Source organism: Salvelinus alpinus, chromosome 29, assembly GCF_045679555.1.
Source record: "Salvelinus alpinus chromosome 29, SLU_Salpinus.1, whole genome shotgun sequence".
Classification (NCBI taxonomy): Eukaryota; Metazoa; Chordata; class Actinopteri; order Salmoniformes; family Salmonidae; genus Salvelinus; species Salvelinus alpinus.
In genome coordinates this window covers 22,022,518-22,040,329 of record NC_092114.1, presented here as the reverse complement: position 1 = coordinate 22,040,329, position 17,812 = coordinate 22,022,518, and the positions used below count along the sequence as shown (strand labels likewise).

Genomic DNA, 17,812 nt, shown 5'->3' with positions numbered 1-17,812 from the left:
AGCAGAACAAGGTGAGTGTGCATACAGTATCTGTCTGTGTATGTGTCTTATATAACAGTATCTGTCTGTGTATGTTTGTCTTATATCACAGTATCTGTCTGTGTTTCTGTGTCTTATATAACGGTATCTGTCTGTGTTTATGTGTCTTATATCACAGTATCTGTCTGTGTTTCTGTGTCTTATTTAACCGTATCTGTCTGTGTTTCTGTGTCTTATATAACGGTATCTGTCTGTGTGTATGTGTCTTATATAACAGTATCTGTCTGTGTGTATGTGTCTTATATCACAGTATCTGTCTGTGTTTCTGTGTCTTATATAACAGTATCTGTCTGTGTGTATGTGTCTTATATAACAGTATCTGTCTGTGTGTATGTGTCTTATATAACAGTATCTGTCTGTGTGTATGTGTCTTATATAACGGTATCTGTCTGTGTGTATGTGTCTTATATAACAGTATCTGTCTGTGTGTATGTGTCTTATATAACAGTATCTGTCTGTGTGTATGTGTCTTATATCACAGTATCTGTCTGTGTGTATGTGTCTTATATAACAGTATCTGTCTGTGTGTATGTGTCTTATATAACAGTATCTGTCTGTGTGTATGTGTCTAATATAACAGTATCTGTCTGTGTGTATGCGTCTTATATAACAGTATCTGTCTGTGTATGTGTGCCTTATATAACAGTACAGTTTACAGTGCTGTGAAAAAGTATTTGCCCCCTTTCTAATTGTCTCTACTTTTGCATATTTTTGATACGGAATGTTATCAGATATTCAACCAAAACCTAATATTAGAGAAAGGGAACCTGAGGGAACAAATAACACAACAATTACAGATTTATTTCATTTTTATCATAAACAAAGTTATGCAACACCAATGCCCCTTCGATCCTGGGCTGTATCACAACCGGCCATGATCGGGAGTCCCATTGGGCGGTGCACAATTGGACCGGCATCGTCCAGGTTAGGGGAGGGTTCGGTCGGCTTAGGCCGTCATTGTAAATAAGAATTTGTTCTTAACTGATTTGCCTAGTTAAATAAAATAAATTCAAATAGGTCAGTGTATCTGTGCCTTATATGATAACATGATAGCCAACTCAATATCAAGGTATATCAACCCACTATCAAAGTAGATGTTGACATGCCAGCCTAGTTAAACCCAAATCCCTCTATCTTCGATGTATAGACATCTTAACCAAGGTGAAATAGGCTGGCAGGACTGAACACAGCTGTCTGCTGGTACGAAAGCCCAGCCCCAGCCTCCGCAGGTCCTGTCTGCTGGTACGAAAGCCCAGCCCCAGCCTCCGCAGGTCCTGTCTGCTGGTACGAAAGCCCAGCCCCAGCCTCCGCAGGTCCTGTCTGCTGGTACGAAAGCCCAGCCCCAGCCTCCGCAGGTCCTGTCTGCTGGTACGAAAGCCCAGCCCCAGCCTCCGCAGGTCCTGTCTCCGTACTGACTAGAAACCAATACATTCTGCTGACACTGACAGATTAGGTCCTGTAAATATAGCCTTGAAGACAAAGGAGCACCGCTCCTCCCTCGCCAGGACCTTTATTACTCTGTCGATAAATCTGGTGTCTGAAAGAATGGGCCTACAGGTCTGTGGGCTGGCTGGCTGGATGGATGACTGGATGGATGACTGGACCTTGTTTGGGCTGTTTGAATGAGAACACGAGCAGAGCAACATTCATTAGTCAAGCTGTAAGACAGAAAAAGTAACCTCTGTGGTCACGGGCAGCGCAGCCATAGACCTAGGATTCGTCTCTAATGGCACCCTATTCCCTATGGGCCTTGGTCAAAAGTGTACTATATAGGTAATAGGGTTGTGGTCAAAAAAGTGCACTATACAGGGTGCCATTTGGGACGTGGAATCCCTCTACAGTATACTGGGCCTGGGAGATGGAGAGCCAGGGTACAGTTCAGAAATATCTGTCTGTCAGGCCTATTGGATTGACCTATCGTGTTGAATCAAATACAACATTTCCCATAGTACTAGGACACACATACAGTAGGTGCTCTGGATCAATGCGCTTCCACCATCTATGTGGTTGCGTGCCATATGCTACAGAATTTATCATTAGTTCTGCGGCATTTGATGACAAGCGAGAGACATCTGTTTCAAAGGAGCCGTAACAAATGAGACATCAGCTCTCCTTCAGTGTTCTCTGTGTGGAACTCTCTCAGGTGTCCCTATGCATTCCCCCTCTGACTCATTGTTTGCGTCCCCCTGTGTACTTCTGACCAGTGTGGAGAACACAATAAACTGATCCAAAGTCAGCTTTTGTGTGTTTTCTCTCTAAGGATTAAGTTAGACTCTAGGGGCAACTTTACTCCTGTGTTGGATAACCATACGTCTCAAAGTCTCATCTCTCGTCCAAGGTGGCTTAGCAGTTCAGACGTCTTTTTCTGTTCCGTATTGTTCGTGTCCTGTATATATATATATTTACACCTTTCTTCGCATATCTTTTATCTATTTTATTATCCAAGAACTCAACTACAAAAGCTTTCCTGCAAAAGCTTTCCTGCAACCCGCTTCACCAATTACAAAAAGTATTACTTACCTCAATCTGAAAATCCATCGTGGAAGCTAGCCAGGGGCTAATTCAGAAGCTAGCCTGAAAGCTAACCAGAAGCTACTCCGATAGCTAGCCAGAAGCTAATCTGTAGCTGCCCCGAAATTAGCCGGTTTGCTGGCTAGCGTTGGTGTTTCAGCTGCCCACGTTTAGTGGTCATCAGCTATTCCTTTAGCTCGATAATCTACCGGCACTTTTGTGCAACGCGACTCGGACCGGAGCATTCCGGGACTCTTTTTCTCTCAGTTTCCCCGGATTCCAGCCGCAGGCTCTGGACACTTGTACCTTGATTTCGCAGCTAGCTAGCTGCAAACCGTGTGACTATTGGCTTACGTCGACCCCGGAGCAAACTCTAATCATTCTGGAGCTAGCCAGCTGAGGAGTTCCATCACCATCCGGACCCGTTTCTTTTGTTGCTGCTGCAGATACGGAACCCCACCGGGCCTTCACGACTGACTGCCGCGACTGACTGCCGACGTTATCTGCCCGAGGGATTTATCCAACTGGCACCTCCGTCCCGACGTTACCTGAACGCTCATCTGAGGCCCGCTAATCGTTAGCTGTCTTATCGGCTGCTATTTGAACAAGTATATTGGACAACTATTATTATTATTATTATTTATTTATTTTATTTTTTCCTTGGGTCACTATATCTATTTTGCCAATTTGGATTGATCCCCTCTACCACACGGAACCCCACTACACGGAACCCCACTAACCTACCGACGGAAACGCACGAGGTATCTACAAACAGACCTCCATCCTATGCTGCTACCGATAGCCATATACCCGGCCAGCTGTCTGGATCGCCACGACCCCAACCAACCTCTACTCACTGGACCCTTATTGATCACTCGATTAGCATGCCTCTCCTTAATGTAAATATGCCTTGTCCATTGCTGTTCTGGTTAGTGTTTATTGGCTTATTTCACTGTAGAGATTCTAGCCCTGCTCTCTATACCATATCCAACCTCTCAGTTCCACCACCCACATATGCGATGACATCACCTGGTTTCAATGATGTTTCTAGAGACAATATCTCTCTCATCATCACTCAATACCTAGGTTTACCTCCACTGTATTCACATCCTACCATACCTTTGTCTGTACATTATTCCTTTAAACTATTTTATCGCCCCCAGAAACCTCCTTTTACTCTCTGCTCTAGTAGCTCTAGGCGACCAATTCTCATAGCTTTTAGCCGTACCCTTATCCTACTCCTCCTCTGTTCCTCTGGTGATGTAGAGGTGAATCTAGGCCCTGCAGTACCTGGCTCCACTCCTATTCCCCAGGCGCTCTCTTTTGATGACTTCTGTAACCGTAATAGCCTTGGCTTCATGCATGTTAACATTAGAAGCCTCCTCCCTAAGTTTGTTTTGTTCACTGCTTTAGCACACTCTGCCAACCCGGATGTTTTAGCCGTGTCTGAATCCTGGCTTAGAAAGACCACCAAAAATTCAGACATTTTCATCCCCAATTACAAGATTTTCAGACAAGATAGAACGGCCAAAGGGGGCGGTGTTGCAATCTACTGCAAAGACTGCCTGCAGAGTTCTGTTATACTATCCAGGTCTGTTCCCAAACAATTTGAACTTCTACTTTTAAAAATCCACCTCTCTAAAAACAAGTCTCTCACCGTTGCCGCCTGCTATAGACCACCCTCTGCCCCCAGCTGTGCTCTGGACACTATATGTGAACTGATTGCCCCCCATCTATCTTCAGAGCTCGTGCTGCTAGGCGACCTAAATTTGAACATGCTCAACACCCCAGCCACCCTACAATCTAAGCTTGATGCCCTCAATCTCACACAAATTATAAATGAACCTACCAGGTACCACCCCAATTCCGTAAACACGGGTACCCTCATAGATATCATCCTAACAAACTTGCCCTCCAAATACACCTCTGCTGTTTTCAACCAAGATCTCAGCGATCACTGCCTCATTGCCTGCATCCGTAATGGGTCAGCGGTCAAACGACCTCCACTCATCACTGTCAAACGCTCCCTGAAACACTTCAGCGAGCAGGCCTTTCTAATCGACCTGGCCGGGGTATCCTGGAAGGATATTGATCTCATCCCGTCAGTAGAGGATGCCTGGTCATTTTTTAAAAATGCCTTCCTCACCATCTTGAATAAGCATGCCCCATTCAAGAAATTTAGAACCAGGAACAGATATAGCCCTTGGTTCTCTCCTGACCTGACTGCCCTTAACCAACAGAAAAACATCCTATGGCGTTCTGCATTAGCATCGAACAGCCCCCGTGATATGCAACTTTTCAGGGAAGCCAGAAACCAATATACACAGGCAGTTAGAACAGCCAAGGCTAGCTTTTTCAAGCAGAAATTTGCTTCCTGCAACACAAATTCAAAAAAGTTCTGGGACACCGTAAAGTCCATGGAGAATAAGAACACCTCCTCCCAGCTTCCAACCGCTCTGAAGATAGGAAACACTGTCACCACCGACAAATCCACTATAATTGAGAATTTCAATAAGCATTTTTCTACGGCTGGCCATGCCTTCCACCTGGCTACCCCTACCCCGGACAACAGCACTGCCCTCCCCTCTGCTACTCGCCCAAGCCTTCCCCATTTCTCTTTCTCCCAAATACAGTCAGCTGATGTTCTAAATGAGCTGCAAAATCTGGACCCTTACAAATCAGCCGGGCTAGATAATCTGGACCCTTTCTTTCTAAAACTATCTGCTGAAATTGTTGCCACCCCTATTACTAGCCTCTTCAACCTCTCTTTCGTGTCGTCTGAGATCCCCAAAGATTGGAAAGCAGCTGCGGTTATCCCCCTCTTCAAAGGGGGGGACACCCTTGACCCTAACTGCTACAGACCTATATCTATCCTACCCTGCCTTTCTAAGGTCTTCGAAAGCCAAGTCAACAAACAGATTACCGACCATTTCGAATCCCACCACACCTTCTCCGCAATGCAATCTGGTTTCAGAGCTGGTCATGGGTGCACCTCAGCCACGCTCAAGGTCATAAACGATATCGTAACCGCCATTGATAGGAAACAATACTGTGCAGCCGTATTCATTGACCTGGCCAAGGCCTTTGACTCTGTCAATCACCACATCCTCATTGGCAGACTCGACAGCCTTGGTTTCTCTAATGATTGCCTCGCCTGGTTCACCAACTACTTCTCTGATCGAGTTCAGTGTGTCAAATCGGAGGGTCTGTTGTCCGGGCCTCTGGCAGTCTCTATGGGGGTGCCACAGGGTTCAATTCTTGGACCGACTCTCTTCTCTGTTTACATCAATGATGTCGCTCTTGCTGCTGGTGATTCTCTGATCCACCTCTACGCAGACGACACTATTCTGTATACTTCTGGCCCTTCTTTTGACACTGTGTTAACAACCCTCCAGGCGAGCTTCAATGCCATACAACTCTCCTTCCGTGGCCTCCAACTGCTCTTAAATACAAGTAAAACCAAATGCATGCTCTTCAACCGATCACTGCCTGCTCCTGCCCGCCTGTCCAACGTCACTACTTTGGACGGCTCTGACTTAGAATATGTGAACACCTACAAATACCTAGGTGTCTGGTTAGACTGTAAACTCTCCTTCCAGACTCACATCAAACATCTCCAATCCAAAGTCAAATCTAGAATTGGCTTCCTATTCCGCAACAAAGCATCCTTTACTCATGCTGCCAAACATACCCTTGTAAAACTGACCATCCTACCAATCCTCGACTTCGGTGATGTCATTTACAAAATAGCCTCCAAAACCCTACTCAATAAATTGGATGCAGTCTATCACAGTGCCATCCGTTTTGTCACCAAAGCCCCATATACTACCCACCACTGCGACCTGTACACTCTCGTTGGCTGGCCCTCGCTTCATACTCGTCGCCAAACCCACTGGTTCCAGGTCATCTACAAGACCCTGCTAGGTAAAGTCCCCCCTTATCTCAGCTCGCTGGTCACCATAGCAGCACCTACCTGTAGCACGCGCTCCAGCAGGTATATCTCTCTAGTCACCCCCAAAACCAATTCTTCCTTTGGACGCCTCTCCTTCCAGTTCTCTGCTGCCAATGACTGGAACGAACTACAAAAATCTCTGAAACTGGAAACACCTATCTCCCTCACTAGCTTTAAGCACCAGCTGTCAGAGCAGCTCATAGATTACTGCACCTGTACATAACCCATCTACAATTTAGCCCAAACAACTACCTCTTTACCTACTGTATTTATTTATTAATTTATTTTGCTCCTTTGCACCCCATTATTTCTGTCTCTACTTTGCACTTTCTTCCACTGCAAACCAACCATTCCATTGTTTTATTTTTATTTATTTTTTATTTATTTTTTTATTTTATTTTTTATTTTTTATTTTACTTGCTGTGTTGTACTCACTTCGCCTCCATGGCCTTTTATATTTTTATTTATTTATACATATATTTGTTTGCCTTCACCTCCCTTATCTCACCTCACTTGCTCACATTGTATATAGACTTATTTTTTTTTTTCACTGTATTATTGACTATATGTTTGTTTTACTCCATGTGTAACTATGTGTTGTTGTATGTGTCGAACTGCTTTGCTTTATCTTGGCCAGGTCGCAATTGTAAATGAGAACGTGTTCTCAATTTGCCTACCTGGTTAAATAAAGGTTAAATAAAAAATAAAAATAAATAAAAAAGTGCCTTTGCATCCCAGTTTGTCCCCTAGCTGTCCCCCTGCTCGGTGTGTCCCGTCCCCTGTCCCCTGGCACCCAGCATGTGGGGCTGGCACACACATGACAGCCAAACCATCTGATGTTGGAGTGGCTGGGGAGAGAACGTGTTATAGAGGCACAGTGGGAGGGATGCACACACTGGAGTGGTGAGGAGCTCATTAGCATGTTAGTGACAGTGCTACATTTGAACTCCCTCCTTCTGTCTCTCTCTCCTCTCCTTCTCTCCCTTCCCCTCCTCTCTTTCTCCCCTCTCTCTCCCTCCTTATCTCCATCTATCACTCTGTCACTCCCACATTCTCCCTCCCTCCCTGTCTCTCTCTCCCCCTCTCGCTACAGGAGGTTCTGGAGCTGGCCTTCTCTGTCCTCTACGAGTCAGACGAGTATTTAAACTTCATCGCTCCGGACAAGCATGAGGTAAGCACTGAGCAGATGGCACAGTCACCCAGCCAATGACAGGATTCAGAGATGGACTGAGAGGAAGTCAATGGAGGTTGTCCATTCTACAGCACGACGTGGAACACTTAATGTTAATACACTGATGTAAGGTTGTGTGTGTCTGTGTGTCTCTCTGTCTGTGTGTCTGAGTGTGTGTACTCATCCTCTCCTGTCTCTCCTCAGTACTGTGTGTGGACGGACGGTCTGAACGCCCTCCTGGGAAAGGAGATGACCAGTGACTTCACCAAGTCAGACATGGACACCCTGCTCTCCATGGAGATGAAGCTCCGCCTCCTCGATCTGGAGAACATCCAGATTCCAGAGGCCCCTCCCCCAATTCCCAAGGAGCCTAGCAACTATGACTTTGTTTATGACTGCAACTAACTAACCAACCGATCAAAATCCCCTAGCTACTGTACTGGACCTACCAACTCTCTCTTTCCTAAAACGGCAACTGGAAAAAAGAAAAAGAAACTAATGACGATGAAAATTATGAGTGACAGAAAAAGGATTCTATTGAACTAGTTTCCTTACTTCTTGCTATACTTGCTAAACTTTCTTTTTGAATTAAAGGGTGCGATTTAATACGTTTGCGGCGCTTAATGACTCTTTGCGGCACTAGGTGGCCCACTGACTGAATCATCACGTCACCATGGAGGACAAACCAGGAAGCATCCATATGGGTCCTTTGGGTCCTAAACATTCTCAACATTCTCTAAACGTTGTTGTTTGGTCATCGCTCTCCAAGATGTCTTCACAGTCTTCTTCTCACCTCAACCCTGCGCACTCTTCTCTCCTCCTTCACTGAAGAATCTGCCATTTGCTTGGGGTTTGTTGTAGAAACTCTCTTTGATAAACGCTTGGTTGTCCTTTTTCGTTTTGTTGATTTTCTACAGACTGTTGGATGAGAGGTGTGGCGTTTTTATAAAAATATAAAGAAGTGCTGGGGACGTTAGTCTTTAGTTCTCCAACGTTCTTTGTGCGTTCAAAATGGCACCCTATTTCCAAAATAGTGCACTACTTTTAGTGCACTATATAGGGAATAAAGTAGTGCACTATATAGGGAATAGGGTGCCATTTCAGAAGCAGGCTCGGTCTACCATTCACGCTTACGTGGCAGCTAATGTCTCTGAGAGGAAGAAAGGATCAAGTGTATTTAAGATGTTGAAGTGTGTATTAATACTTTTCTCCCTGGTATCTTTCTGCATACTTCACATACTGTGTAGACTGTTACAATACGTGTGTCATTCTAAAACCTGACACTGTTATACAATACGGGAAACTGCCTCTGAAGTTCCTGAAATCTTCTATCCTATATCACGGCTGCTTTGACCATGCTGTATACCCAAACAAACACAACTGTAATACATGCTTGCTCAGACATACACATCTCTCTTTCCTCCAACTTGATACCGTTCGATCAGGCTCGATTATGACTGCTGTAACTTTTCAAAGCAATATTGAGCAACAAAAAAAAAAAATGTTAAGCTGATGGTGTAATTTAGTGATATTTGTGATGCTGCCAAGTAGTCAGTATTGGGGACGTTTGCGTTTTTAGTAAAGGGAAGTTGTTCTCTGTTTGTTTTCAAGAACTATGTGGCCGTCAATTTGGAGGTTCATGGAAATGTAATTTAAAAGCAAATCATGAGTCAACATTTTTAATATGATTTATTATTTTCCCTATTTAATACCTTCAGATGTTCGTCTCTAGGTCTGAAAGCCCCTCAACCTGCTGTTTACATTAAAGATTTAAGGAAACTGACCTCTTGTTGCATTGTCCGTGTCTTTATCTACACTGAACAAAAATATAAACACAACGTGCTACAATTTCACTGAGTTATAGTTCATATAAAGAAATCAGTCAATAAAAATTAATTAATTAATTAGGTTCTAATCTATGAATTTCATATGACTGGGACTATAAATATGCATCTGTTGGTCACAGATACCTTAAAAAAAAAAAAATTGAACTGGAACACGCTGTCATACACTACTGTGACCCAGAGCATCCCAAATGTGCTCAGTGGGGGACATGTCTTGTGAGTATGCAAGCCGTGGAAGAACTGAGACACATTTTAAGCTTCCAGGAATTGTGTACCGATCCTTGCGACATGGGGCATTTTAGTGCTGAAACATGAGGTGATAGGGGTGGATGAATGGTACAACAATGGGCCTCGGGATCTCTGCATTCCAATTGCCATCGATAAAATGCAATTGTATTCATTGTCCGTAGCTTATTCCTGACCATATCATAACCCCACCGCCACCATGGGGCACTCTGTTCACAACGTTGACATCAGCAAACCGCTCGACTCACACAACGCCAGCCAGGTAGAGTTGAAACTGGGATTCATCCGTGAAGAGCACACTTCTCCAGCATGCCAGTGGCCATCGAAGGTGAGCATTTGCCCACTGAAGTCGGTTATGACGTCGAACTGTAGTCAAGTAAAGACCCTGTTCAGGTTGACGAGTATGCAGATGAGCTTCCCTGAGTTTCTGACAATTTGTGCAAAAATTCTTCAATTGTGCAAACCCACATCTTCATCAGCTATCCGGGTGGCTCGTGTCAGACAATCCCGCAGGTGATGAAGCCAGATGTGGAGGTCCTGGCCTGGCGTGGTTACATGTGGTCTGCGGTTGTGAGGCCGGTTAGACGTACTGACAAATTCTCTTAAACAACATTGGAGGGAGCTTAATGCAGAGAAATGAACATTCAATTATCTGGCAACCGCTCTGGTGAACATTCCTGCAGTCAGCAAACCAATTGCACGCTCCCTAAAAACTTGAGACCTCTGTGGCGTTGTGTGACAACTGCACATTTTAGAGTGGCCTTGTATTGTCCCCAGCACAAGGTGCACCTGTGTAATGACCATGCTGTTAAATCAGCTTTTTGATATGCCACACCTGTCAGGTGGATGGATTATCTTGGCAAAGGATAAATGCTCACTAACAGGGATGTAAACACATTTGTGAGAAAATAATTGAGAGACGTAAGCTTTTTGTGAGTATGGAACATTTCTGGGATCTTTTATTTCAGCTTATTAAACATGGGACCAACACTTTACATGTTGTGTTTATATTTTTGTTCAGTATAGTATGAGCTGGTTATAATATATTTGGTCCATGCCACCAAATCTCCTGTCACACAAGATACTCATACTGCAACATTTATTGTTGATATGGCTTTCTATACAGTTGATTTTGAAGAATTGGTGAGACTTCTCTATGTACTGTACGTGGCAGTCTCTTGGATTAGAGTTCTTCGACAGACGAGAGCGAGACGGAAAGAGAGCGTGAGATGAGCGGCAGTGACGCCCTGGTCTCGCTGCCTGGTTGTACATACTCTGCTGTGTTTGGGCATATTTATTATTATCTTATCTTTACACAGGTGACAGTGGTTCTTTCTCCCTCTCCACGCTGAACTCTCCCCCATACACACACTCGCTTTTCTGTGGGGGAATCTCTGTGGCTCGACCCAATGGAGTCTGTCTGGACAATGTTCCATTCTGTCCATAGACTCCTGAGGGAAGACTGTTCATTTGTTAATGGAAGATGATTTCCCTGGTCATTTTCATATAGTTTGATATTTGTCAGCATTCAACATCTCGCTCGCTCGCTCTCACACACACACACACACACACACACACACAGAGTTTATATTTAAGCAGCAGGTCACCCCGGAATACACTCCATTTGTCCCTGTACTGTGGTGCTGGCCTGATCAGGCCTGTTGGGCTGATAAGTGGATTAGTCACAGTGGCTGATGGCTCTGATGTGCCTCTGGTAATATGTGGATAATAGAGGGACAGAGTGCCCTCCTCCCTCCCACCTCTTCCTCCTGTGCCACCCTCCCTCATTCTCTTGTTTTTTCTCCGTCTCACTCGCTATCGATCAAATCAAATTGTATTTGTCACATACACATGGTTAGCAGATGTTAATGCGAGTGTAGCAAAATGCTTGTGCTTCTAGTTCTGACAATGCAGTAATATCTAACAAGTAAATCTAACAAATTCACAACAACTACCTTATACACACAAATGTAAAGGAATGAATAAGAATATGTACATATAAATATATGGATGAGCAATGGTCGTGCAGCATAGGCAAGATGCAGTAGATGGTATAGAGCAGTATATACATATGAGATGAGTGATGTAGGATATGTAAACATTAATAAAGTGGCATTACTTAAGGTGAATAGTGATACCTTTATTAAGTCCATTTATTAGTGTTCAGAGATTTGAGTATGTATGTTGACAGCAGCCTCTCTATGTTAGTGATGGCTGTTTAACAGTCTGATGGCCTTGAGATAGAAGCTGTTTTTCAGTCTCTGGGTCCCAGCTTGATGCACCTGTACTGACCTCGCCTTCTGGATGGTAGCGGGGTGAACAGGCAGTGGCTCGGATGGTTGTTGTCCTTGATCTTTTTGGCTTTCCTGTGACATCGGGTGTTGTAGGTGTCCTGGAGGGCAGGTAGTTTGCCCCCCGGTGAAGTGTTGTGCAGACCGCACTACCGTCTGGAGAGCCTTGCGGTTGAGGGTGGTGAAGTTGCCGTATCAGGCAGTGATACAGCCCGACAGGATGCTCTCGATTGTGCATCTGTAAAAGTTTGAGTGTTTTGGGTGACAAGCCAAATTTCTTCAGCCTCCTGAGGTTGAAGAGGCACTGTTGTGGGGGTGCTCCCTCTGCTGTTTCCTGAAGTCCACGATCATCTCCTTTGTTTTGTTGACATTGAGTGAGAGGTTATTTTCCTGACACCACACTCCCACAGCCCTCACCTCCTCCCTGTAGGCTGTCTCGTCGTCGTTGGTAATCAAGCCTACCACTGTAGTGTTGTCTGCAAACTTGATGATTGAATTGGAAGCGTGCATGGCCACGCAGTCATGGGTGAACAGGGAGTACAGGAGAGGGCTGAGAACGCACCCTTGTGGGGCCCCAGTGTTGAGGATCAGCGGGGTGGAGATGTTGTTACCTACCTTCACCACCTGGGGTGAAGCATGTGGGGACAACAGACTGGGATAGGGATTGATTGAATATGTCCGTAAACACACCAGCCAGCTGGTCTGCACATGCTCTGAGGACGCGGCTAGGGATGTCGTCTGGGCCGGCAGCCTTGCGAGGGTTAACACGTTTAAATGTTTTACTCACGTTGGCCATGGAGAAAGAGAGCCCACAGGCTTTGGTGTCAGTGGCACTCTATTGTCCTCAAAGCGATGAAAGAAGTTGTTTAAATTGTTTGGGAGCAAGGCGTCGATGTCCGTGACGGGGCTGGATTTCTTTTTGTAATCCGTGATTGTCTGTAGACCCTGCCACATAGGTCTTGTCTTTGAGCTGTTGAATTGCGACTCTACTTTGTCTCTATACTGACGCTTTGCTTGTTTGATTGCCTTGCGGAGAGAATAGCTGCACTGTTTGTATTCGGTCATGTTTCCAGTCTCCTTGCCATGATTAAAAGCGGTGGATCGCGCTTTGAGTTTTGCGCGAATGCTGCAATCAATCCACGGTTTCTGGTTAGGAGATGTTTTAATAGTCACAGTGGGTACGACATCTCTGATGCACTTGCTAATTAACTTGCTCACCGAGTCAGCATATACATCAATGTTGTTGTCTGAGGCTATCCGGAACATATCTCAGTCCACGTGATCGAAGCAATCCTGAAGCGTGGAATCCGATTGGTGAGACCAGCGTTGTATTGACCTGAGCACGGGCGTTTCCTGTTTTAGTTTCTGTCTATAGGCTGGGAGCAACAAAATGGAGTCATGGTCAGATTTGCCGAAGGCAGGGCGGGGGAGAGCCTTGTATGCATCGCGGAAGATAGAGTAGCAATGATCCAGAATGCTAGCAGCCCGTGTCGCGCATTCGATATGCTGATAGAATTTAGGAAGTCTCGTTCTCAGGTTAGCTTTGTTAAAATCCCCGGCTACAATAAATGCAGCCTCAGGATGTATGGTTTCCAGTTTACATAGAGTCTAGTGAAGTTCTTTCAGGGCCGACGAGGTATCTGCTTGGGAGGGGGGGACATACACGGCTGTGACTATAATCGAAGAGAATTCTCTTGAACGATAATGCGGTCGGCATTTGATTGTAAGGAATTCTAGGTCAGGTGAACAAAAGGACTTAAGTTCCTATATGTTGTTGTGATTACACCATGAGTCGTTAATCATAAGGCATACACCTCACCCTTCTTCTTAACAGAGAGATGTTTGTTTCTGTCGGCGCGATGCATGAAGAAACCGGGTGGCTGTACCGACTCTGATAACATATCCCGAGTGAGCCATGTTTCCGTGAAACAGAGAATGTTACAATCTCTGATGTCTCTCTGGAAGGCAACTCGTGCCCTAATTTCGTCCACCTTGTTATCTTGAAATTGGCGAGTAATATGCTCGGGAGCGGTGGATGGTGTGCTCGCCTTCTGAGTCTGACCAGCAGGCTGTTCCGTCTGCCTCTCCTGCGGCGACCGCGTTGTTTTGGGTCGGGCCTCTGGGATAAGATCCCATGTCCAGGGTGGAGGTCCGAACAAAGGATCCGCTTCGGGAAAGTCATATTCCTGGTCGTAATGGTGGTAAGTTGTTATCGCTTTTATATCCAATAATTCTTCTCGGCTGTATGTAATAACACTTGAGATTTCCTGGGCTAACAATGTAAGAGATAATACATAAAATAATTTAAAAAACTAATAACTGCATAATTTCCCAATGACCTGAAGCGAGGCGTCCATCTCTGTCGGCGCCATCTTGCTATGTTCTCTCTCGTTCTCTCTCATTCTCGTTCTCTCTCAATTTCAAGTTAAGGAGATTTATTGGCAGGGGAAACATATGTTTACATTTCCAAATCAAGTGAAATAGATAATAAACAAAAGTGAAATAAACAATAAAAAAATTAACAGTAAACATTACACTCAAAAGTTCCAAAATAATACATGTAATTATATCTATATACAGTGTTGTAATGATGTGCAAATAGTTAAAGTGCAAAAGGGAAAATAAATAAAAAATAAATGAGGTTGTATTTACAATGGTGTTTGTTCTTCACTGGTTGCCCTTTTCTTGTGGGAACAGGTCACAAATCTTGCTGCTGTGATGCCACACTGTGGTATTTCACCCAATAGATATGGGAGTTTATCAAAATTGGATTTGTTTTCGAATTTTTGGTGTAATCTGAGGGAAATATGCGTCTCTATGGTCATACATTTTGCAGGAGGTTAGGAAGTGCAGCTCACTTTCCCCCTCATTGTGTGGGCAGTGTGCACATAGCCTGTCTTCTCTTGAGAACCAGGTCTGCCTTCGGCGGCCTTTCTCAATAGCAATGCTCACTGAGTCTGTACATAGTCAAAGCTTTCCTTAATTTTGGGTCAGTCACAGTGGTCAGGTATTCTGCCACTGTGTACTCTCTGTTTAGCGCCAAATAGCATTCTAGTTTGCTCTGTTTTTTTGTCAATTCTTTCTCTCTCTCGCTCTCTCTATGCTTTGCCTCAGGAGCTCAGACAGGTCATGGCTCTCCCAGGATGTTATTGCTTTTCAGTGAAGTTGCAATAATGATCTTATAAAACAATATTTGTTTCACCAAGTGTCAAAGGTTACTAATACACAATACAATGCATTTAATCTGTACCTTACAAATTGACAGACTTGTCAGAAGGCAAAAATCCCTACTCTGTGTCATAGTCTGAAGTGCAGCAAAAATAGTTGTTCAAAAACTCAAAATTGAGCGATCAGAAATCCATGACATGCCAAATTAGTACTAAAACACACTTATCCCCAGACACTGAAAGGAGATATTGTGAGTGCACCCTGGCCTCACCTGTGAGTGAAGCCTTTGCTCATCTCGTCTGAAGTTGTGAGCGGTCGTGCTGTGTGTGAAAGCTGCTAAAGGGCTCAGCACAGCCGGGGGCAGCTACTCTCCCCTTAAAGCAGGCAACACTAATCAAATCTGATTAATCTGGCACGGATGTGATGGGAAACACTTTTCTCCGTAGCACGCTCACTAACCTCTCTCACTACACCTAGGGTGCATCCCAATTATCTATCTTGCCTCCTGAAGTGTACACTCGTTCCTTACATCCCAGAAATGTACAAATACTGGATTGGTATTGGCACAGGTGAGAGGGAGTTTTAATTTGCCAGTAATTTCCTTTCAAATCCATGAAGGGAAGTGAACAAGTGCACCCTTCAAGAAGAAGGAGGTATCATTGGGGCACACTCTGACAGGCAGGGAGAGGTGCCCAGAATGGCCAAAAACAACCGAACCCTGGAAAACACATTTCTACTGCCTGTAATTTCTATTTAATACTACTCTGCCATCCCCTGGGCTTTATTGACTAACTGCCATTCTACTTTAGTCATTTGACAAATCTGGAAACATTAAAGTAGGGGCGCCCTGGGCCCAAGTTCCACAACACTTTTCTTCTTCGACTGCCATTGTTTCTAATTGAGTTTTTCTACCTCAGCGTGTACGTTCGCTTTGAAATGATTTACTTCTTAACACATTTGATAAATTCTGTCTTCTCATTGGAGAGATTATTTGTTATTGATGTTGATACCACGGCCGGCTCCATTCTTAGCTCTCCCTCCAATCACTATTTTGGTTGAGGGCACCGATCTTGGAGTAATGTGGAACATGTTCTCAGTTATGGTTTGGAATCTTTTTTAAACAGTAACTCAACAACCTAGATTCTGAAGCTATACAGTGTTATCAATACATGATATTCAAAATCAATGACTCAAAATCAAATCAATCAAGTCAAAAAATGTATGTACCGATCCCAACCGCTGTGGCCGTAGGGCAGCAGAATTAACAGGGCCAAATGATTTCATTATCAGAGAGAGGAAGCTTATCTTTTTTAAGAGAATCAGGATACAGAGATAGTATTCGATAGTGTTATTTATTTCCTAATTATCCATCTCAAATGATCTACCTGGAGGGATGCAATACTATCCCTAGAATAAATAACATGATTGTTGGGAATACTAAAATAAGTTAAAAAGTACATTTGTGCACAGGACCTGAGTCTGGAGCTGAATGTTGCACATAGTCTGGTGTGTGGGTGCCAAGACGTCTATTGAAGACATTGGTTGAAATATTCCTCCCAGTATGTAGGCCTAATTTATTTGGTCTTCCTCTTTTTCTTAGCATTGGTCAATTGGGGAATAATATTAAAGATACACTATGCAGAAATCACTCTGCCATTTCCTGGTTGTTGAAATTCTAATAGTTTGCCTCATTTCAGTTTGTAACAAAACAACCAAGTATAGGGTAGAGATTCATTGTTCCATATTTTCCATAACCAAAAACATTGTATTTTCAGTTGTTTGAAGCTTGTGCACAAAACCAAAAGTAGAAGATGCAAAAATTAAACTTAAGCACGGGAAGCATAGAAATAGAGCACATAGAACAGATCTATAATTTCTTAAGACTTGCTTTCAATGGGAATGATAGATCTAACTCATATTTCGATGTGAATATGGTTGGGTTACCCAAAAAGTTACACATTGCAGCTTTAACAGTTTAGGCCTACTTATAAAGCTCACTCAAACAACCAACTCAAGGTCTCAAGAAGTGTTTTACCACTCAGATTCTTTGTTATAATCTCAAGCCATTCTAACCTGATCACACACGCACACCAACGTGTGTTCTCGTCTTCAAAGCTTCAAAGGAGTCTCAGGCAAAGACGTGAGTCTTCTCTTTATTTATAGCCTGTTTGATTGTCTGCCTGGGAGACATTTTGAACCTGTCACACAGTATTTCTTCAGTGTGTCAGGGAGTATGCCTGTCATAAAGGTAACAATTTTAAAATAGTCTCAGGCTCTGTCTGTCTGTGTGTTTCTGTCTGTCTCTGCTATTCTGGAATCGCTTCTCCGCCTTTTCCCAGCAGTCATGTTACACGGGTTTGTTGTTTTGTATTCAGTTTGTTTTATTCCTCAGGAACTAATTCAATGAGTGTTGCTTATTGATGCTGGGAAATAGACCAGGCACTTTAACAAAGCCTGCTTTTGGGATTACTTTGAAAAAGCTTGGCTCTGTGGGGGAGGAGGAGGAGGCTTCTCGTGACAAACGAACAACATCGCCCTGGGCGCTGTTTTTTGGATCACAGGGTTTATTTAGCTAAATTAACCAATTTTT

At 44.0% G+C, this 17,812-nt stretch overlaps 1 protein-coding gene across 9 annotated transcripts in view; it reads left to right on the top strand.

The window, feature by feature from the left end:
- elmo1 (engulfment and cell motility 1 (ced-12 homolog, C. elegans)) overlaps positions 1 to 8,203 on the top strand; it is a 214,486-nt gene extending 206,283 nt beyond the window's left edge. For all 9 annotated transcript variants that reach the window (XM_071375195.1, XM_071375190.1, XM_071375192.1 and 6 more), the window contains 3 exons: positions 1 to 11; positions 7,596 to 7,673; positions 7,878 to 8,203. The exon at positions 1 to 11 is cut by the window's left edge and continues 72 nt beyond it. In XM_071375195.1, the coding sequence (XP_071231296.1) occupies positions 1 to 11; positions 7,596 to 7,673; positions 7,878 to 8,078 (290 nt within the window). In that variant the 3' untranslated portion in view covers positions 8,079 to 8,203. The remainder of the gene's footprint in view (positions 12 to 7,595; positions 7,674 to 7,877) is intronic.
- The last annotated feature ends 9,609 nt before the right edge of the window (positions 8,204 to 17,812 follow it).